The 23817-nt window shown below is 36.3% G+C and overlaps 1 protein-coding gene across 15 annotated transcripts in view; it reads left to right on the top strand.

Moving 5' to 3' along the window:
* AHI1 (Abelson helper integration site 1) overlaps window positions 1-23817 on the top strand; it is a 210066-nt gene that overhangs the window by 74320 nt on the left and 111929 nt on the right. For 14 of the 15 annotated variants that reach the window (XR_015726128.1, XR_006782862.2, XR_006782861.2 and 11 more), the window contains 3 exons: window positions 1188-1384; window positions 5358-5384; window positions 17210-17327. Coding sequence is in view for 12 of the 15 variants with exons in the window: in XM_087865511.1 (XP_087721637.1) it covers window positions 1188-1384; window positions 5358-5384; window positions 17210-17327 (342 nt within the window). In the remaining 3 variants the exon portion in view is untranslated. Of the gene's footprint in view, window positions 1-1187; window positions 1385-5357; window positions 5385-17209; window positions 17328-18880; window positions 21233-23817 lie in introns of those variants that run through there. The other variant, XM_045814760.2, reaches the window with a different exon arrangement.

Here is a 23817-nt window from a genome sequence, read left to right as displayed (position 1 = left end):
TGTCCATCTTTTATGTTGACAATTCTTAACATTTTCTGACTCATGCAGTCCTTTGACAAATAATCTGATAAAAGTTACGGATCTGATTTCCAGAAATATTTATACACATTCGTATTTCTGTATGTAACTTCAGTAGTACACAGAATCCCTGAAAGCTGGTCTATTGATTCTGTTACAAATCTTGATTATATCAGTTACTTTTCATGCTATATTTAGAAAGGCCTTCTATTTAAAACTATATAATTAAGGAAATAACTTTTTAAATGATCACGGTATATTTTTTCTCCTTTGTTTATTCAAACAGGTGCTTACGAATTTTCAAATTCTTTTATTTTAAATGATCAAATGAGATAACATATGTGAAAGCTTTCTAAAAACCATAAAGTGCAGTATATATGCTATTGTCCTTGCCATTGTCATCATCATCAAAAACATTCAGCCTTTTGACCATCTATTCCAGCCTGGAAATTAAATCCAAAGAAAGAATTATTTTAAGAAATAATTTAAACTATGAAAGTACTCCTACACACATGGTCTGTAATGAGGGAAAGCAGAAAACATTGTAAATATTCGATAATAGGAGAGTGCATAAATAAATAATAGTGCTTCATTAGATGAGATGTAAAAGATTTAAAAATGGTAATTACATAGTAATAAACATATGAAACATGTCTGTACTTAAATTGAAAAACTTTACATTTTATTCACATTATGGTATCTTTCATGAAATGTACATATGCATAAAGATTAAGAAGGGTATAGAAATATGAAAACAGTTGTTTTAGGGAACTGAGTTTGTAAATAATTATATTTATTATTCTTGCCTTTCCTTTAATTCTATTCTGTTATGCCTTTGATTTTTTATATTAAATGTTTTCTGTATACATATATTTAAAGTTAGGCTCCCATCCCAATTTGTTATTTACCAGCCGAGAGATTGCCATGGCCTTCAAGGCTCAATTAAATACTGCCTGACATAAATTATATATGAAATTTTTTTTCTTTTTTTATGCTTTTATAGTATTTAAAAACTTCACATTTTGTCAGTCATGTTGTCTTCTTACCCAGTTTTTAAAATGTATTATGCAGTCTCTGATCATTTATTTAATGCTACAGTTTCATGGCTTAATTATTTCTTTGTGCTTTTGTTGTATTCACTTGAACTAATTATGGATTTATTTTTCCAGTTGCCCAGCAAGAGGCTGAAATGTTCAAACGCTACAATGGAACATTTCCATTACCCGGAATACACCAAAGTCAAGATGCTTTATGCACTTGTCCTAAACTGCCTCATCAGGGCTCTTTTCAGATTGATGACTGTGTCCACACTGAACATTCTTCCATGAAGATGCAGCAAGTGAAACAGAGACTGGATTCTGTCACAGTATGTCTAGTGATTTTATGCAGTTGAGAAGTTGGAAATTTTAAAACTATTTTGAATCTGTTTTACATTGCCGTGCTAATATTAATCCAACAAAGTAAGGTAGTTACTTAAAAATAGGATTTCTTGTGTTTTTACAGTGCCTTTGTAGTGTTTGTTCTAACATCACTCACTGCAGTAAATAGACCAATTTAGGATAACCTACTTGCTTTCCTGACTTGGTATTTCTGTAAAAACCAGCCCAAGACCTGTTTTGCTGTTTAAAAATGGAAGTGTGTGTATGTGTGCATATGTACAACACACGCAAACACAACAAACGCACCAACCTGGGACAATGTTTACATAAAATATGTTAGGAACAGCCTCCTTAATGTGCAAAACTAAACAATAAAGAAAAATAGACTTCAGCAAAGAAATGGATAAAAGAAATAAGCATGTACTTCTGGAAGGAGTAGATATAAATGTTCCTTAAGCATATCTAAAAGGTCTGTTATCTCACTACAAGAAAAGAAATGCCGTAAAAACCAGGTGTTGCCCATAAAACTGGAAAATAGATGATGAAAATGAGAAGGATGCTTAGTTAAAAATATTGTGCTATTTATTGTTAGTTATAAATTACTACACAGTCTTTCTCAAAGATAAGATGTATTGAGAAGCCAAAATATCCTTAAAAATATTTATGCTTTTTGACCATAATAGTTCCTTTAGTTAGAGTTAGCCTTGAGCTCCCTGAAGACAGGGACTGTGCAGACTTGTTCCTTGTTGTGTTCTCACCTTTTGGCACAGTGCCTGGCACTTAATAAATATTATCTCTTTCTCTCCTCCTTTGATAGGAATCTTGACCAGTTTTAAACCAAACATATTAGGAGCTACGCTGAAGTACCTTTAGTTATGATTGTATTTACTTTCTCTCCTTTTCTTTCTTGAGGAAATTAGAAGTCCAGGTGTATCAGACTGCCGGTTTACTTGGAATATAGGAGAAATATTTTTATTTTTCTCTGCACAAATTTTAGAATATATACTATAAATTAATAAGTTTATTTCAGTGTTGTAATTCTGTGTATTTTAACATTTTAATTTAATTGAATAATGTATGATATTCCAGATTTTAAAAGGAAGTAGAAATAGATAAATTGAGTTTTATAAATTAGAGAAAAATCTTTCTTCGCTAGGAAAAAAAATACTGTCCTTGTCTAAAATTTTACATGACAAAATGACTTTGCAGATTTAAGAGAAACTGACTCATGGATAAATAAAAGAACAGGTTTCCTACAATCTCTTGATCTTCACACTGTAAAACTTAACATCCTGGAATCAACTCAGTCTTGTAGCTTTTCTTTTCCACCATCTTACATAGCTGTCATCTTCAGATAAATGAAAGGATATATGAACAAAAGAAAGCAGATATAAAGGAAAAATCAGAAAGATATTTTTTAAGATATGAAATCAAAGGCATGGGGAAGCACACTGGTAATTTATATAAGAGAAAAATTTCTCTTAGAATCATTAATTTATTTAGCTTTTACCACATCTTTTTTTTTTTTTTTTTTTAATTAGAGTCTCTGTTTGCATTGGGATTGAGGTAGGTCAAGGCTGCCTTTGGAAATGAAAGCTTTGTTTGCTATGTTTTTTGAAAAACCATATTTTTCCCATGTTGAGACAATTCACTGAACTTTTTTTCAAATGTTAGCTGCAGTGTTTTGGGGTTTTTTTCATAATGTATATAGAACATATGGGAATAAAAACCAAAAAGTTATCTTTATTCCCATAGCAGCCCTATCCTTTTTATATTTTGCCAACATTTTTTGACTGCATTTTTACCTTTTGTCACAATGCCTTTTCTTGTTTCCTGTAATTTTTTTTTGGTAGATCCCCCCCCCCTTTTTTTTTGGTTGGGTTATTACTTAATCCATTGAAGACTATAAGACTGGTCTTCTACAAAGAAGTGCAATAAAGAAGACTTGATTACTTCTATATTATAGAAGACTGTATTACTGGAGATACTTCTTTCTTTGTAACCACAATAGGAATTTTTTAAATAAAATACAGTGCAAGCTTAGGGTATGGTGTGTGTGTGTGTGTGTGTGTGTGTGTGAATTGCACAACCAGTTCAACAGGCATTTAATAGGCATTTACTCATTAATGAGGAAAGGATACAAAAATAGAGGATTCTGTGTTCTCTGTAGCTTTACCATGTAGTCCTTTTGCTGTTTCCTACATAACAGGTTTGACTGTGTGTTGCTGCTGCAACAGCTCCTGGAAGGCATCCTGCAGCCCAGATAGGATCTCCTAGGTAGATGGTATCTTGAGAACATTGACAAAATTCATTCTGAGGTTTTAAAATTTGATCTTATCAGTGCATCCAGCCTTGCTCAGAATCTGGGGTACCTCCTAGAAGTAATCAGTCTTACAAAAAGTTGATTTATAAACCTAAAAAAAATCTTATAGTGAAAGGTACACCTTTCCAGCTGCCTGCCCACTAAAGACAAATTAATTTTAAAATTAATTTGAAACCTAAGTTAATGATTAGAGTTGATTATTAAGCAGAGTCCTAGGAATAGGGATTAGATGGGTTTAAAGACATCTTATGCCAGCTTTGAAAAAAAGGTTAATTTTCTCTGCTCTATAGGAGATTTCACCCAATAATATTTGTTTGGTGGTAACTAACATCTATTTAATTATGAGTAATAACTGACATAATGAATTCCTGTGCTAAATGCTTTACACGTTTATCGTATTTAATCCTCAAAACCGTCGTATAGTGTGGGTGCTAGTATTACTCCCATTTTACAGAAGATGAAGCTGAGGTTTCCAGAGCCCACGCAGTATCACTCGCATCACACAGATGGCAGGCACTGGAGCTGAGATTCAGTCCAGGTGGTCAGACTCTCATGCCCAGGCAGTTTCACTTTCTCCTTTAGGGATCAAATTACTAATATCCTTTAGTCACAGTGTCTTTCCCTTAGAAATTTCTGGATAAAAAATTGATGTTCCTCTTTCAGTTCTCTTTTTTCCTAAACTCCACATTCATCGTTACCGTTTTTCTCTAGTTCTGTTGTAGGCTGATGATACATGCTAGCTAACCTTTTTGGACTTGAGTATTTTCTGTGTCTCCTTAGCAGCAAATTTCCAAATCATTCATTATATGTTGACTTTTACTAGTTTCTTTTTCAGAAGTGATCATCTCTTGGCCTTGTCCCATGAATTATAGGCAGTTCCTTTCTGTAGCTCTTTCTTTCTTTTTTTTTTTTTTTTTAAGATTTTACTTATTTATTTGACAGAGAGACAGTCAGCGAGAGAGGGAACACAAGCAGGTGGAGTGGGAGAGGAAGAAGCAGGCTTCCCGCTGAGCAGGGAGCCCAGTGCGGGCTCCCAGGACCCTGGGATCATGCCCTGAGCCAAATGCAGACGCTTAACGACTGAGCCGCCCAGGCGCCCCTCTGTAGCTCTTTCAATACTGATGATATACTTTGCCATTCAGTAGGGTTTATTCTTAGATTTCGTCTGAAATAAATTATTAATGTGGGAATTCTATTTTTGGGCATTGTTATTTATGGAGATAATTATATACGGCAATTAATTCTGGGTGTGTCTTTGAGACATGTTAGTTCTCTGGTAGAATTTTAACATTTACCAGTTTATTATTAAAAGTTTGTTATTAAGATTATTGAGGCCACCTGTTTTTCTTGAAACAGATACAGGTGGGCCCTCCAGAGTCTTGTTCTCAGTGCCTTTTGTTGTGGCAGGTCAGATTTAACAGGAGTTCATTGAGTCTCTTTCTTTAATTCACACTCTTTCCACCTTATTGGAAACAATGCAGAGTGACAGGTACAGGGTGAGGGTGATAGACAAAGAAACTCTCCCAGATGTTGATTTTGGTTATTAAAAGATTAATATTGGGGTCTGTTGAGAAGAGTTGATAATTTTATTAAAACGAAATTATGACTATTTCCTTACTGTATTGTATTTCTTTTAGGAGGTGATACGAGCCTGTGCTGCAAAGGTAAGCAATTTTTATTAGGAGGAAGATAACTTTAAAACCATATCTTTCACTGTGATGTACCAAAGAATTGAAATATACCATTCATACTTCTATAGGACTTCTATAAAAGTTAATCAGATGTGTATTTTCCTTATTTGAGCTCAAATTCATCAAGGAATTATATACAGGAATCTGGGAATTTAGCAAGCACCTTCATATTTTTGAGGATTTAAGAATATTAAGTAATAGGAATATACTTTCAGTAAAGCACAAGCACGGTCATTTGATCCTCTGAGAAAAATGTTATATGATAGTTAATAGGGAAGAGTCCCCAGTACACTTCCGGTGGATGTATGCTGAGTAAATCATATAAGCCTTGAAATGCATGCAAGCTGCACATGAATAGCAGTGATACACTGTGCTGATCATGCTCTTGGTCACTTACACCAATGTTTCACACTTCTTTTTCCATTCAGCTATGTGGCGATCCTGAGACACAGATTAGATGTTATTCCAGTTTTAGAAAGGAGGAAGCTGAGGCTTATTGAAGTTAAGTGATTTGCTCAAGACCCCAGAGTTAGTCTAAAAATAGTAGCATATAAAAAGGCTTTGATTATTAAACAATTTCAACAAAATTGTATCCGAAATGCTTTCAACACAGCAGCTTTCTTCCTTTTACAAGCAACGTTATTTTATATCCAATCCTTAACTCAATTGTCAAGAAACTAAATGTTAATTTAAAAGAGTTGGAATGACACTACATCTTTGTCCTTCCCTCTTCTTTCCACTCCCAAAATTCAGTTGAATAATTAGACATTCATTCATTTATGAAATGTAATTATATCTGTCACAAGATGAAAGGGTGAGACCTTCAGAAGGGAATTAGAATGGTGTTTGTATGTTCAAAAACTGCTTTATGTACTATCAGTGCAGTGGAAGTATTTTTTTATTTAGTAGACATCTACTACCATGTGGCAGGCCCTTGGAATACAGAAGTAAGTCGTAGGCTATTGTTTCTTTTCACATGGGGCATCTTGTAGAGGAAGCATGTCAGAAGGCACCGGGCTTACCCCTTCATTGAGCTGTCCAGTATCAGTGAGGACCCATCACTTTTTTACCTAATCATCACAAGTCAACAGGATATGGAATACAGACAAGGGGAAGGAAGATGGTGGGGGAGGGGAAGAGAACAAGCTATATTCTGACTTGGGCTGCAGATGTTCAGGAAACTTGTTCCTGATAGCAGTGATTAGTATAATGATTGTAGCTCCAAGATTACTAAATCTTCTTAAGTATACATAGTATATAAAACCAAAGTCCAAAAAATAACTAATTTTCTGACTTAGCAATTCAGAGCTATTTCTCTTTAACAAATAAATATATACGCTTCTTTTGTAAAGCTCCCTGAATGTCCAAATAGTAAAGTGTTCTGCACATACTTGGCAAGCATTTATGGAAACTGTCGTCTGCTAATCTGGAACCTCTCTGTGGGTGAAGGATCTTGTTATATTCATCTTTGTACCCTAAGTACTTAACAAAACTAGAATAAATGGTCATTGAAAATATGGTGACATATTTGGAAAGATTAACCTTACTAGTATCTTTAGTTATTTTTTATAAGTTTTATTGAGAGAGAATTCACATACCATAATATTTGCCTTTTTAAAGTGTGCAATTTACTGGTTTTTACCCCATTAACAAAGTTGCGCAAGCATCACTACTATCTGATTTTAAAACTTTTTTATTCCCTCCAAAAAGAAATCCTGTTTCTCTTAGCAGTCCTTATTCCTGTATGTATATGCACATACACAAACACACGTGCACACACACACACACACGCACACACTCTCCTGGTAACTATGAGTATACTTTCTGTCTCTATAAGTTTGCCTATTGTGGACATTTTATATAAATGAATCAAATAATATGTGGTCATTTATAACTAGTGTCTTTCACTTAGGATAAGGTTTGCACAATTCTTCCATTTGTCACATGTTATTATAAGTACTACTTTTTATTACCATATAAGATTCCATTGTGTAAATATATTACATTTTGTTTACCCATTCATCAGTTTATAGACATTTGGGTTGTTTCCACTTTGGGGCTATTACAATATTATGCTACTGTGATCATGTATGTGAAAGTTTTTGTGCAAGCATGTTTTCATTTCTTGGGGTATATATCAAGGAGTAGAATTGCTGGGGCATATGATAACTCTGCATTTAACATTTTGCAAAACTACTAAACTTACCCAAAGCAGCTGCACCATTTTATATTCCCACCAAGAATATATAAGGGTTCCAGTTTCTCCTCATTCTTGCCAACACTTGTTATTTTCTGTCTTTTTTTAGGAAATAGCTATTCTAGTGGGTAGGAAATAATACCTCATTGTGCTTTTTGATTTGTGTTTCCCTAATGACTAGTGGCATTGAGCATTTTTGATGTGCCATTTGTGTATCTTATTTGGAGAAATATCTGTTTAAATCCTTTGTCCATTCTTTAAAAATTTTTTTTGTCTTTTTAATGTTCATTTTTAAGAGTTCTTTATATGTTCCGAATATAAGTCTCTTATCTGATAGATGATTTGCAAATGTTTTATTCCACTGTGTGAGTTGTCTTTCCACTTTCTAGATGGTGGCCTTTAAAACAAAAAGGTTTTAGTTTTTATGAAATTCAGTTTATCTTTTTTTTTTCTTTTGTCACTTTGCTTGTGGTGTCATATCTAAGAAACCATTGCCTAACCCTGCATTCCAAAGATATACTTCCTTTTTTAAAAATTTTAATATTTTTAACTCCTAACATTTAGGTCTATGATTATTTTGAGTTCATGTTTTTATATGTATAATGCGATGTAGAGGGCTAATTTTATCCCATTGCGTGTGGCTGTCTAGTTGTCTCAGCACCATTTGTTGAAAAAGCTATGCTTGCCCCATTGAATGGTATGGGCACCATTGTCAAAAGTCTTTAATCTTGAAAGCAGAGTATATTTCTGCAGTTTCTCATCTATAACAACCAGGATAATAAATTTTTACCAGGTATCTAAGTTTCTTCCCTGAATCCCAGCCAAAGTTTTATGTTGTTGAAAATTCACTCCTTTTTTCTATTAACATTCTTTAATCCTTGCCTACTAAGTATTGTATATGTGCACACACAGGTGTGCTTGGGATTATAACAGCGAATAGGCACATTTTGTTAGAGGGAGACAAACAATAAAAAAGGAAATAAGACAATTTCAGACAATAAGTGATGTGAAGACAATAAAAATAGCCCCTTGGGACAGAGTGACTGGGAGGGAAGGCTGCCCTCTAAGTGTGCTCCTAAAAGGCCTCTCTGAGAGAAATACTTGAGAAGGAACAGGTCCTGTCCTGTAGAAGTCCTCATCTTGAAAGATAACTGGCATACTCGAGAGCAGAAAGAAGAGCATTGTGCATAAGTAGTAATAGTGAGCAAGCAAGGGGAAACAGTGTTTAATGGCCAGGTTGGGGAGGTGATCAGGAGATCATGCATGCCTGTTAGCGTGGGAGTGCAGAGGAGGAATAATTCTACCATCTTAACTGGAGGAAACGATAGGGGTCTAGGGGAAGTGGGAAGGCAGTTCCAGGGTAGGTGAGAGGTGGAATGGTTTGGTAAACAAAGACTTCCCCTCCAGGGAGGTTAAAAGGTTCTCCCTGGGCACAGCTCTCTTCCTAGTAGAGGCCCTTTTTCTAATGTAAATGTCTCTTTTTAAAGGGCAGCTTCTAAACCTGTTTGCAGAGCTTCTCTAGTGTCTGCAGTTTCTCAAAATAATACTTACACCAAAGAGGCATATTTGAGGGTGACATGTTCTGCTGAACCTTCAGTAAAGACGTAGGTATTGTTCTAATCAGAGAAGCAGTGATGGAGGTATGAAGCTGGGGAGAATGTGAGAGTAGATTTTAAAAGGGGAGTGAGTATTCCAAGTAGAGAAATCAGTTGGCTGACTTTTATGGTAATCCAAGAGGAGACCGTAGCCAGGACTAAGGACGGTGTTCAAAGATAAATGGATACCTATTAAAAATTTTAATAAATAAGTTTATTTGAGCAAAAATTGATTAGAATGGCACAGCCCCAAACTGGAAGTGGTTAGAAGTGCTCCACTGGCAGGAACTGAGGGAAGACTTTTATAAAGAAAAGGCTGAAGCAAAGCAAGGAAATTATAGATTGATGATAGTTTAAAGCCTCACTGGCTGTTGGTGATTGGTTGTCCTCAGGTTTCGATTTTGTAACCTTGAGGTATTTACAGTCTTAGATTTGGGCTTGCTTCTGTAGGCTGTAAACCCAGCCACCGTGGCAGTAGAACTGCCTCAGACTCATGGCCTCCTGTTTAATTAATTTAACAGTGGCAATAACGAAGATGCAGCCAATGGACAGACGATCTATTTTGGAAGTAGGTGTAACACAGCTCGGTGATGGATTGGATGTGGTGTAAGTGAAGGAACGAAAGATCCTCACTTCCAGCAATTGTGCAGATGCTCGCGATGCTTCGTAATGAGATGAGGAATGCGGGAGGGCAGGGAGTTTTTAGGAGTGGAGTTTGGGATATGGATGTAGTTGTGTAGTAGGCAATTGGATTTCTGAGTGATGAGTGCAGGGAAGAAGTCAGGGCTAGTATTCTATATTTTTAATCTGTGAGATTGGATAAAGTCACCTGGGGAGAGATAGCTACATACCTGAGGCACTTGTCCAGGAGAACGGGATGTCAGGGAAGCCGAGAGGAGAGTATTTCAAGAAAGAGGAGTGGTGAACTGTCACATGCTACTGAGAGAATGAGTAAAGGAGGATAGAAAATGGACGATTGTGTTTGGCCTGAAGCTAAAGTTTATTGAATTATGTTTAGTAGAATAATGCTGTAAAGGTAAGGTAAGTAATTAAATTATAGTCAAATATATCTTAGAATATATTATTCACTGAAAAGTAAAAAAGCTTTATAAATAGAGAGTCCAGAGAAGATAATTTTTTAATCTCCTAAAAAAAAGTTTGGATATTTGAGATTTGAATAGAATGGTGGTTTGCAGTTTTTTGGAGAGTTTCCTTTTGTTTTCAATGCTCATAATTAATTCTTCATGTCATTATCCAAAACTGGATAAAAGCAAGTCAAGTGTTGTTATTTTGACAATATGTGGGAGACTGGCTTGACTGTAGGAGTGGTACAGGCCACAGTAGGCCACTAAAATTATGGAATTTCATTCCTGGCAATTTTAGAAAACAGGACAAACTTCTTGTGTTAGGAAAAGCCAGTTTTTCTCCCATGTGTCTCCTTTACTCGCACTACCACCAATACTCGGAACACTCTGGCACCAGATGTGCTGTGGTTTTTCCCACACCGGGCAGTTGTCTGTGATACCAGCTGGGTGTCCTACAGTTTGACTCCGATTTGACACTGTCTGCCTGGGGATGGTGGCAGATTGACAGATCCCACAGGTTAAGGACTCAGTCCCACAAGACTTCACCCCCCCCCCAACCTCTACCATTTCCCATGCCAGTTGCAGGTCCAGGTTGTTACCTGCGTTTCTGACCCATCAGCTGTAAATTGGAGGCTCCCATGACAGTTCCTCAGGTTCAATTAATTTGCTGGAGCAGCTCACTAAGAACTCAGGAAAACAATTTACTTACTATTTGCCAGTTTATTATAAAGGATACAGATGAACATCCAGGTGGAAGGGCTGCCTAGGGCAGAGTATTTGGGAAGGGGCCTGGAGCCTCCCTGCCCTCTGCGGGCACATCACTCCCCAGCACTCCCACGTGTTCACCAGCCTGGAAGCTCTCTGGACCCCCTACGATGGGGAGTGTTATGGAGGTTTCTTCAGGTAGGCATGATCAGTTATATATTTCTAGCCCCTCTCCCCTCTATGGAAAATGAGGGATGGGGTAAAAATTCCAAGCTTCTAATCATGGCTTGGTCTTCCTGGAGACCAGCTCTCATCCCAGAGTACACCAAGAGTCACTTCAGTAAAACAAAAGACATTTCTGTCACCCAGGAAATTCCAGGATATGTAAGAGCTTAGTGTCTGGAACCAAAGTCAAAGACTAAATATTAGAACAAAAGATTCTCCTAGTACATTTATCACTTAGGAAATTACAGGGTTTTAGGAGCTCTGTGCCAGGAACTGGAGCCAGAAACCAATATATTTTTTTCTATTATTTCACACGCTTATTTCTAGATTTAAATTTGAGTAATAAACCATGTAATTTAATGTGTTCCTTATATTTAAGCCCTTTATTCTCTAATTTTTATCATTGAAAAATTAGATTTGGGAAGTCTGAAAAATAAAAAGGTTTAAAAAATAGAGAATCCAGAAAAGTATTTTTTTAATCTCCTAAAACAAGTTTGGATATTTTTGTCATGAAGAGGTAAAAATTAAGTTGAGATTTGAATAGAATAGTGGTTCAACACAAATACCACCTTAACTTTGGGCAAGATTTTAAACATATACTACTTTCACATGTTTATTAATTCATTTGATTTCTATGCAGTTCTTATCAGTGCTATATGAGTTATTTACTAAAGAAAGATGAACAAAAACTGGTTCTTTACCCTCAAGAAGATTACAGTCGGGTGGATGGTAATTAACCAAATAAATAAACACACCAAAGTGTAACCGTTGTGATAATCAAAGATAGAAGATACAAGGCATACTGGACAGACGAGGGAGACGTAAATTCTCCGGGGAGAATCTGAAAGGCTTTTCACACATGATGTAATACTTGAGCTAAAGCTTGAAAAAGGAGTTGGCATCCACCAAGAAGATGGAGCCAAAAAGAAAGCCCATTCCCAGAAATGGTACAGTAAGAGCTAAGTCACAGGGACATGAAACAGCCTGGCAGCTCTGCAGAGCTACACGCATTTTGTTGTCGTCGGAAAGTAGGAAAAGGAACGATAAGGTTGGTGAGCTAGGTGGTTGCTAGAATATAGAAAGCTTTGTATGCTAGGCTAAAAACTGGACTTTATCAAGTGGAACAACTCATGGTGGGTTTTAACCAGAAATGTTACTCAGTAAAATTAGCATTTTAGAAAGATCATCTTGTTAGCAGTGTAGAAGAATTGGAGAAACAGGAGATAGGGAGAAAGAGGAGACGATTGCAGTGGTTTGCAAGCAGAGAGGAAGGCCTGACCCAAAGCACTGACTGGAGAAGAGTGGGCTCAGACGTCAGAGCATCTAACTGACTTAGTGACTGATTCTCTGTGGAGGGCAAGATGGCAGTGTAGAATTCCCACCTTTCCGGCCGGGGCAACTAGGTGGATAGCAGTAGCTTTCCCTGAGGAAGTAAATAGTTGAGGAAAAGTTAAGTCTTGAACCTAGTGATTGGAAGAGTTTTGAATTTAAGAAACGTCTTGTGTTGAGCACTGGGTGTTATACGCAAGTAATGAATCACTGAACACTACATCAGAAACTAATGATGTACTACTGTATGTTGGCTAGTTGAACATAATAATGAAAGAAAGAAAGAAAAGAAACATCAGCATAGATAGATAACAGATGAAGTGATGAAAACAAAACTGCCCTGCGCAACCATGCGGTGTGAGGGGAGAGAGGGTCCAGTCAGTCTAGCAACCAACCCTGATAAGCAGTGGCGGAGAAACCAACAGAAAAGAGTTTTCCAGAAGCAAGAGAGGAGAGTGATGGGCAGTGTTAGAGATCGCGACCACTTAAATGAATCTGCTAATTGACCATTTGGGTGTGGTGACTTTAACTTCAGATTTAGTCTTCTGCTGGAGAAAAGCTTTGTTGTGCTTGGTTGAAATTGAATGCTTAAGTTATATGGATAGCAGTTATGTGCTGTTTTTCGAGGAGGTTAACTTTCGGTGAAGCTTAAGGAAGTTATGGAATCATTGTGAGAATTTTTGATTGTTTGCTATCTGTTTTTATACTGAAGTAGAAAGATCTGTGCTTATATCCTATTGGGCAACAGCCAGTAGAGAATTTGAAAGTAGAATTTGGAAGACCTTTAAGTATCCCCAAGGGAACAGATGGAGGGATTAATCTTGAACAGAAGAACACTAGAAGAAAAGGGGTTGAGGGTGGAGGCAAGGGGTATATTCTTTCATAGGTTTGGAAATGAAGATTTAAGAGGGTTGAAGACCAAATTTTCTCTGTGAAGTAAGGAAATATATTAAGAAAAGAGGCAAAGTTTTGGGGAAAACCAAAATATATTGAGGTAAATTGACTGACTAAGGCATGTTGTCGGATAGGTGGTTTGAACCAGCATCAAATCTTAATTTTAAGCTTTGCACAGGGGAATCCTGTTAATCATCATTCTTGGTATATATATTAGAGGCTCAAAAAGTCTGAATTAAGTACTGCAAAATAAAACTTCGTTATAACTGATTCAAATTGGAATTCTGATTTTAGTTTATGTAGCAGTGATGAACTGATTTGGGGGGAGATTTTCTGGCACCTTACCCCACTGTAGAAATTTCTCTTCCAATAGGAACCGAGTTTCCTCCTAATCCATCTCATCACTGTAGTAATTTATAAGGAAAAAATCTAGAGACATAGAGCTCATGTTTGAATTTCTCTTTATGACACCATAGGCTACTCATTTGTTAGGTTTTACTTACATAGAAATTGCAGGAACTTAAGCTGCATTAAATTTATGGTACGAGAATGTTGATACCTGGCTTCAGTTGCCTTGAATCTCACTGTGGCTCAAGTTTTCTGTTCCACTTGTTCTTTAAATCCTGGGATTCTAATTTTTGTAACAGACATTATTTACAACAGAACATTTCCTGGGTATTGGGGGGTTTTTTTTGTAACCAGAACCATCTTCAAATTAAAGTATTATCTGTATTGTTGTTCCAATTTGATGGAAAAAAATAGCCTTCTGGAGGAGGGAGGGGGACAAATTTGCAAACATAAGTGTATAGATTGTATTATAGTCTTTCAAGTTATAATTTCTAAAACCAATTTGAGGTGTCTTCACAGGTTGAAATTTTAAAAACAATTCTGCTTCAAGTGAATGTAGCATGTAATCTAAAATCAGCTAAAGTGATTATGCTTGTAAATGTATATGAAAATGAGTGTTACATATCTCCCAAAGGTTTCATAGTTTAGCTAATCACTAAAAAAGAAACTAATTGTTCACTTGTTCAATGTTGTGCGTTCAATTTTAGATCAGGGCAATGACTCTTTTAATATGAAAATTAACCTCCTCTGAGAGAATTAGTATTTGCATATTTTGCACAAACGTGCTTCTGCTCTGAAAGAGTAAGCAAAAATATTTTTGTGATTAATGTGGCAGAAGTTTAGGTGATACTTTTTCTTTTTTTATATTATGAATTTCATTAAATTTTTATGCTTTTTGTTTTCCCCAGTTTGGAGGTATTAAACTGACTTTGGCAGACTGTGGTTTTTGCATGAAGCAAGCAGAAAAGTGTGTTGTGAAAAGAGGGCAGATTCGTGTAGGGTAGACTATCTTAGCCAACCTTTCTGTTGTTGTAAAATTATTAAGCAATTCTTTTCCACAGCATGTATTTCAAAAATAGATATTGCTTCACTCAATTTAATGGTTATTATTATTTTCTCCCTTTAAGTAAAGTAGTGAATATGTATAGGCCAGCTTTGAAAATACTTTGAGTGCTAATTTCAAGTCACTGTAATAATTAACAACTGTCCAGAACCTTTGAAATCTGTTGTATGTTGCCACTTACCACTTCATAGAAATTAGTCTCTCAAGAAATGTGTCAAGAAAGAGCAGGATTTTAAAAATACTTAGGAAGAAACTGTGAAGTCTCTCTGTTTGAGCAGAGACATTTCAGTATCCTATTCTAACTTTCCTGGTGTTCTTTTTGGCTTTAGCACAAGTAAATATCTGAAGAGGAAGACTGAAAAGCCTATCCTGTGAGAGAGAGAGAGAGAGAGAGAGTGTGTGTGTGTGTGTGTCCCCATCCCCAGCATACACCTGTTCTTTTGCACCAGATTTCAAAATGCATTGTTTGACATGTAGGATAAAAATTTTTAAGAACGCAGAAGTAAAACTGAAAATGATTCTAAAAAGAGAAGTGGATTAGATTGTTAAGTGATAAATATATCATTGTATATAGTACTTCCATTTAAAAGCATAGCACTCTGAAATATTTACTGCATCATCATACTAAATTACATATTAATTACTCTGACTTCTAGTGATGTTAATAGTAATATAGAACTTTATTCGTGTAGTATCCTATGGCTTCCCTTTGCCAACATACTCTACTTAAATCTATTTTTTATTTAATATGTTATTTAGTGCTTTATGTTTCGCATATGTGGATGGCATATTATATTACCAGTTCATCTTCTTTGTTCCTCCAGCGTATTCCCATTGAAGCATACCTACTATTTTTATTTTTGTTATCTGCGCTTAAAGATGGAAATAAAGCTCAAAGATGTGAGATGATTTCATTGTTACTTTAGGTATTGTATTAATATAAATAGTCGCCATTAATTTTGGTCAGTGTTTAATAATGGAATAGGATAGAATTTTTAAAGCTGGATAATTTTTTAGCACTGGTATGGTATTTGACCCCATCTAACTACTTTGAAAAATATTTTTGTTCTTTATAAAATGATATCACAACAGTTTACCAACTTTAGAACTATATTGTCATGTGGTCTTAATGAATGGACTTTTTCACCAAATATGTAAAAGCCCTTTGCTTCAGGAGAAAAGCTCAATCTAAGATACATCATTTACTGTCACTGAAATAAGAGAAGCATTTACAAACATTATGTAAATGATGAGTCAGATAAAGGACATGTAATAACCACAATCCCTACTATGTAGAGCATCAAAAGGGAATCTTTAAATGCTAATACAGTGGTAGTCCTCTGCGTGGTTTCGATTATTTTTTACAAAGAGCGAGAGAAGGCAGCTATTTTCATATATTAGTATTTATATGCCATAAACTATCATTTAATAGTTTAGCAAGTCACAGATGACATTTTACAGTAAATTAGAAATTCAAACTTCCAGATTTTTCAGAATTAGATCACATTTTATCATGATTTCTGAAAATGAAGATACTTCAAAAAATAATAAATATATAATGAATAATTTAATAATTGAACAGGAAACTAGATCGTTACCAAAATTAATTCTAAGTTACAAGATAAAATTACTAATACACATTTAAAACTTTTTTTGTGACTTGTTCTTTATTTTCCTACAGAATCTATAGTTATAATGTTGTACTTGTTATAGGTGTCATTTCTGAAAGACAGTATTGTATTCAGACAGTCATTGTAAGCTTTTTGTATTATAGAGCATTGTATTTACTTACAGAAATTTTGCTCGATCATTATATCAGTATTGTTTTTAAAACAGTGTCTTAAGAATAAGGGTTTTGATACGGCAAGTGAGGTTACAGCTCTGTTACCTGTGTCACTGTGATGTATGTAAACATGAATATTATAGATGTCTTCTGTGCAGTCTCTGAAAAGGAAGGACCTGCTAGTTCACAAAATGCTAAAGAAATGGGACTGTGAAACATTTTAACTTTCTTAATTGAAAGTTGGGGATGGAGTCACTTTTAGTTTTTGCATGTCTTTGCATAACTTTTGACACCACTCTAAGTTATTAATAATGTCTATTCCATGATACGCGGATTTGTTTTGGTAAGGCAGCTGTGCTTTCATACAGCGATGCTTTCATTACCACTGTACTCCTTCCTTGATAAAAACTGTTTTGTTTTGTAAACTTTAAAAACTAAGCATATAAATCCTTACTATTTGTTTTGACCTACCATGAGGCCTGGTTTGCATCGTAAGCAAATATTTCTCATCCAGTTTTTGCATCAGTAACCCAGGAAATTACACTTTGGTTCTGATTTGCCTTTCCTATTACAGGTCAACAAAAATCTCTCATTTACTTCAATGTCAGCCTCGTCACAGCAGTCTAAGTTGAAACAGTCAGACGTGCTGGCCGCTCATCAGATTCTACATCAGTTTGGTTTCACTCAGACCGGTGAGCCCCTTTCTTATCTTGAGTCGTCTTTTAAATGTTCAGATGCAATTTTTTTTTTAATGAATGTCATTTATTTCACTTCAGAAATAAAGCTCACGGCTTGGTAATGGTCAGTTTTCACCTTGGAATGATGTTCTGGCATCTCTTTTCTTTATAATCACTGATGTTATTTCAAAAGCAAATCTGAATTTGGTAACTTTAATAGTGGATACTCTGAAGCTCTGTATTATTGAACAGAAAATAATTTTGAAGTAGCAAAACATGTGAGTTTTAAATCTGTGTAAATTTAAATCTGATTTAGTTTCCCTTGGATAAAGGAACGATAGTTGATGGATAATCCCATTTTATAACTCATTTCAAGAAAAGCCAAGGCAAAATGCATTTGGGAAGAAACAGGATACAACCCGCCAGCGATAACCACGTTTCTTTGAAGTTGGCAAATTAATAAAATATGCAAAGAAGCTAGTTACAAAAATCTACATGAATCAGTGAGTTGAAGCGAACTGTACAGTTGCAAATTTTTAGGCTAATGTTTTAAATTTATTTGAATAAGATTTTCAAAGGATGTCAAAGAAAAAGCGTCAAGGTGAGAAATGTGTATTTTGAGTAATTAAAGATGGCAATTTCTGTTCATTAAGCTATATGTTTTCACAGTATTTTTTCTATTGAATTCTTTTAGAAAGATGAGAAAGCAGAGAAAAAAACAATTATCTTTGCTAAAGAGATTATAATAAACTTGAGCTTCAAAAGATCAACATAATTTATTTAGAAATTTGGGGACCATATAACTTTTCTACTTGAAAAGTGTTTGGAGTTTACATATGGAAGCTATTTTAATATTATTGTATTTTAATATTGCTGTATAAGTTACATATTACAGTGAGAACATACTTGGATTAAGAATTCTTACATTCAGTCCTAGCTGTGCCTTTTATTACCCTTATTACCTTAACTTTTCATTTGAATGTGGAAATGATGTTTACATTCGGTATTGTTGAAGTTCAAGTCACATAGCACGTATGAAAAGACTTTGTAAGCAAAAGGTACCATATGAATATAACATACTATAAACATGATGAGTGTATACATGCTAGCTTTGAACATACTTTCAGTTCTAACTGCAAATCACTATAATAATGAGTTATGCCAAACCTGAGAAATTTGAAATTTCTGGTGTTTCAGATGTGGGCCAGAAGTTGGAACATTGGCTTTGGTCATTCTTACGCGCAGTAGAGGGCACGGTATGTGCCACCCCGTTAGACTCTTATTCTCTACACCCTACCTAGATACTTGGTTTGCCTTCACATCATGTCGCTTTAATGACTAGGTGGGAGAGAACCAGTCTCTACCACTTGATTCCTTTCATCTTCCTGCTGAGGTCTAAAATTCTTCTGGGAGCAAGTCCGTGATTCCACACTTCAGGATCAAAAGCATAGAATATAAATCTCTGGTTGAGTTAAAATATTGATTAAAATTCATTCAACTGTTGTCTTAAGTTTGTCAGCAAACAAGGTGAAGATAATAGATATAAAATTCTTTCTTATTTCATAAAGGGAAAAATAAGGATAAATAGGAAGCCTTTTGAAATGGGAAGAGGGATTACCACTGAGACAGATAAAGAATAAAGGGAAAACCAGATATGATAAAGGCAAGTCTTACAAACTTCACCATTATACATATGCTTTGGTCTATTTACCTTCAGCTTTCCGTGGCCATTTAGCTCTTGAGTGTAGCCTTTCTGTTATGCATGTCTCTGTGCGTGTGCACTATCTCAGAAGCATTACCATGAAGCCATATAGTACACGGTAACACTGCTTCACTTGACTGTTTTAGTTATTAATATGCTTGACCTCATTTTAAGGCATAGCCTTCCTATAAAATTTGTTGAGATATCACTGTATTGAAAAATTATAAAAGCCGAATATATGTAGTCCATTGTAAAATGGCCAAATTAATCATTTTATTCATTAAGAAGTTTATCTTTGTGGAAAAGAATTATGCAGTAGGAAACAGGTGAACTAGTTTCTACACCTGGCTCCGTTTCTAAATGACTGTAGAATCTTGAGAAATTTTTTCAGACCTCAGGTTTCTTATCCCTATGGGTAATTGAGGGCTCTGGATTTAGTGAGTTTCTGTCTTAAAAATTCAGTGATTCCGGGGGTGCCTGGGTGGCTCGGTCAGTTAAGCGTCTGCCTTCAGCTCAGGTCATGATCCCACGGTCCTGGGATAGAGCCCCATGTCCGGCTCTGCTTCTCCCTCTCCCTCTCCCTGCCACTCCCCCTGCTTGTGCGCTCTCTCTCTCCGTCTCTCTTTCTCTCTCTCTCTGTCAAATAAATAAATAAAATCTTCCAAAAAAAATCTGTGATTCTATTCAGTATTCAAATGAGCTTTAAAAAGGAATAAACAGTTAAGTGTTCCTGACTCTACAAGAATTCTATTAGAATCTGAAATGTAAAAATCTATATATATTAGAATCTGAAATATGAGACTACAAAAACTGGGGCACCTGTTTGGCTCAGCTGATTAAGCATCAACTCTTGATTTCTGGTCAGGTCGTGATCTCAGGGTCGTGGGATCGAGCCCTCCCACACCCCAGTGGAGCCCGGCATGGGGCTCCGCACTCAACTTGGAGTCTGCTTGTCCCTCTCCCTCTCTGCCCCCACACATGTATGTGCTCCCACTCGCTCTCTCTCTAAAAATAAATAAAATCTTTAAAAAAAAGATTATAAAAACTAATGTAGATAGGATGTTTTAAAATGTTCTCTTTACTGTTTAGTATGTTCTCTTTTATGAGAAAGAAATTTTAGTTTTGTCAGTTATACTTTACTAAAGCTGGGCAGAATAAAAGGAAATTGTAATTTTAACATTTTAGATTAAATTGTAGGATGTAGCTCATAATGCCTCACCATGTAAAGAACATGTAATACTGCATCTCAACACTGTGTCCATACTTCTTTAGTATAATGAAGATCTCTAAAATAATAACAGCACTTTGCGTTTGTAAAAAAAAAAATGATAAAGTGCTTTCATATACGTTCTCATTTGATCTCAATAAAACTTTCTAAGAAGTAGGGTAAACATTAAAATCATACAGAGTGGAATCTTTCCAGAGCATCTAGGACCTTAAAACTTGATACTCAGCCCCTTTAGAATGAAAGTGAGAGGCAGAGAGGCTGGCTCGTCAGAGTCCGCGTAGCTGGTGGTGTCGTACAGCAAGATCTCCTCACTCCCAGCTCAGTCCCTCTCATTCTGCAGAACCAAACTGCCTACTTGTAGAGGAGGGCACAAGTGCAGGAGGTGGAGTGGACTGACCCTCCGTGAGGCTGTGCATGGAGCCACTCCTTCATTCCTGGCCCAATGACCCCGCACTCTGCCCTGTGGTCCCTCTGGCTGTGGGTGTAATCTTTTGTTACCAGCTTTGGAGTCTGTGATCTACTGTAGAGTAATAGCCTAAACAGTACCAGCTCTGTGGAGGTGTCAAGAAGGTATTTCCTGAGCATTAAGGAACTTGCATTTTTCTTTGACCTTTAAATATAATTCTGTGTTTGCTACTTATTAGATTTTTTTTAAGGTTTGGTTCCAGCAAGACTGTGGTATTTAAGACCCCAGTCAAATCAAGAGGTTCTCTGCAGGGATATTTTGTTCTGTGATCCTTTGTCTGAATCCCAGATCCCATTGAAGCATCTCAAGAGTTGTTATGGAGTAAATTTCAAATGTGGATTATTCAGTAAAAAGTAGAATTATTGTTATGGGGGAGCAGAAATGAGCAGGAAGTGCTTATTCTGTTGGCAGGGGGGTAGTTGTATCAACTTTGCATGTTTCTATTTGAAGGACAGCATGTTTCATTTTTATGTACTTAGTAGGTCTTTTCACAGCATGGCTCAAAGTTAAATTTACTTCATATTCAGTAGATAAGTTGTCATACAAAATATGAATCATTTTATTAATATGTGTTAATGTAATTTTTTTTATTTTAATGTTTTTTTTATTATATTATGTTAGTCACCATACAGTACATCCCCGGTTTCTGATGTAAAGTTCGATGATTCATTAGTTGCGTATAACACCCAGTGCACCATGCAATACGTGCCCTCCTTACTACCCATCACCAGTCTATCCCATTCCCCCACCCCCCTCCCCTCTGATGCCCTCAGTTTGTTTCTCATAGTCCATAGTCTCTCATGCTTCATTCCCCCTTCTGATTACCCCCTCCTTCTTTATCCCTTTCTTCCCCTACCGATCTTCCTAGTTCTTATGTTCCATAGATGAGAGAAATCATATGATAATTGTCTTTCTCTGCTTGACTTATTTCGCTTAGCATCATCTCCTCCAGTGCTGTCCATGTTGCAGCAAATGTTGAGAACTCGTTCTTTCTGATAGCTGAGTAATATTCCATTGTATATATGGACCACAACTTCTTAATCCAGTCATCTGTTGAAGGACATCTCGGCTCCTTCCACGATTTAGCTATTGTGGACAATGCTGCTATGAACATTGGGGTGCATATGGCCCTTCTCTTCACTACGTCTGTATCTTTGAGGTAAATACCCAGTAGTGCAATGGCTGGGTCATAGGGTAGCTCAATTTGTAACTTTTTAAGGGACCTCCACACTGTTTTCCAGAGTGGCTGTACCAACTTGCATTCCCACCAACAATGTAGGAGGGATCCCCTTTCTCCACATCCTCTCCAGCAGTTGTTCTTTCTTGCCTTGTCAATTTTTGCCATTCTAACTGGCGTAAGGTGGTATCTTAGTGTGGTTTTGATTTGGATTTCCCTGATGGCTAATGATTTTGAACATTTTTTCATGTGTCTGTTAGCCATTTGTATATCATCATTGGAAAAGTGTCTGTTCATATCTTCTGCCCATTTTATGATGTTTATTTGTTTCTTGCGTATTGAGTTTGAGAAGTTCTTTGTAGATCTTGGATAGCAGTCTTTTATCTGTAGCATCATTTGCAAATATATTCTCCCATTCCGTGGGCTGCCTCTTAGTTTTTTTGACTGTTTCCTTGGCTGTGCAGAGCTTTTTATCTTGATGAAGTCCCACAAGTTCATTTTATCTTTTGTTTCTCTTGCCTTTGGAGATGTGTCATGAAAAAGGTTGCTTCGGCTGATGTCGTAGAGGTTGCTGCCTATGTTCTCCTCTAGGATTTGGATGGATTCCTGTCTCACATCAAGGTCTTTCATCCATTTGGAGTTTATCCTTGTGTGTGGTGTGAGAGAGTGGTCAAGTTTCATTCTTTTGCATGTAGCTGTCCAGTTTTCCCAGCACCATTTATTGAAGAGAATGTCTTTTTTCCACTGGATGTTTTTTCCTGCTTTGTCAAAGATTAGTTGCCCAAAGAGCCGAGGGTCCATTTCTGGGCTCTCTATTCTGTTGCATTGGTCTATGTGTCTGTTTTTGTGCCAGTACCATGCTGTCTTTGTGATCACAGCTTTGTAGTGCAGCTCGAAATCCGGCATTGTGATGCCGCCAGCTTTGTTTTTCCTTTTTAACAGTTCCTTGGAGATTCGGGGCCTTTTCTGGTTACATAAAAATTTAAGGACTATTTGTTCCAGTTCTTCGAAAAATGTCATCGGTATTTTGATCGGGATAGCATTGAAAGTGTAGATTGCTCTGGGTAGCATGGACATTTTAACTATGTTAATTCTTCTGATCCATGAGCATGGAATATTTTTCCATCTTTTTGAGTCTTCCTCAATGTCTTTCAAGAGTGATTTGTAGTTTCTAGAATATAGATCCTTTATGTCTCTGGTTAAGTTAATTCCAAGGTAACGTATGGTTTTTGGTGCTATTGTAACTGGGATGGATCCCCTAATTTCTCTTTCTTCAGTCTCATTATTCGTGTATAGAAATGCAACTGATTTCTGAGCATTGATTTTGTATCCCGCCACATTACTGAATTGCTCTATAACTTCTAATAGTTTGGGAGTGGACTCTTTTGGGTTTTCCATATAGAGTATCATGTCATCTGCGAAGAGAGACGTTTTGATCCCTTTTTGTTGTCTGATTGCTGTTGCAAGGACTTCTAGTACTATGTTGAATAATAGTGGCGAGAGTGGGCATCCTTGTCGTGTTCCTGATCTTAAGGGAAAGGCTTCCAGCTTCTCCCCATTGAGAATAATATTTGCTGTAGGCTTTTCATTGATGGCTTTTATGAGATTGAGAAATGTACCCTCTATCCCTACACTCTGAAGGGTTTTAATCAGGAAAGGATGCTGTATTTTGTCAAATGCTTTTTCTGCATCAATTGAGAGGATCATATGGTTCCTGAGTCTTTTCTGTTGATATGATGTATCACACTGATCGATTTGCGAATGTTGAACCATGCTTGCATCCCAGGTATGAATCCCACTTGGTCATGATGGATAATCCTTTTAATGTACTGTTAGATTCTATTAGCCAGGATCTTTTTGAGGATTTTGGTGTCCATATTCATTAGGGAAAGCGGTCTGTAATTCTCCTTTTTGATGGGGTCTTTGCCTGGT

The sequence above is a fragment of the Ursus americanus genome, chromosome 11 (genome assembly GCF_024610735.1).
Source record: "Ursus americanus isolate L20-20 chromosome 11, mUrsAme1.1.p, whole genome shotgun sequence".
Taxonomy (NCBI): domain Eukaryota; kingdom Metazoa; phylum Chordata; class Mammalia; order Carnivora; family Ursidae; genus Ursus; species Ursus americanus.
This window is presented reverse-complemented; position numbering and strand designations above follow the sequence as displayed.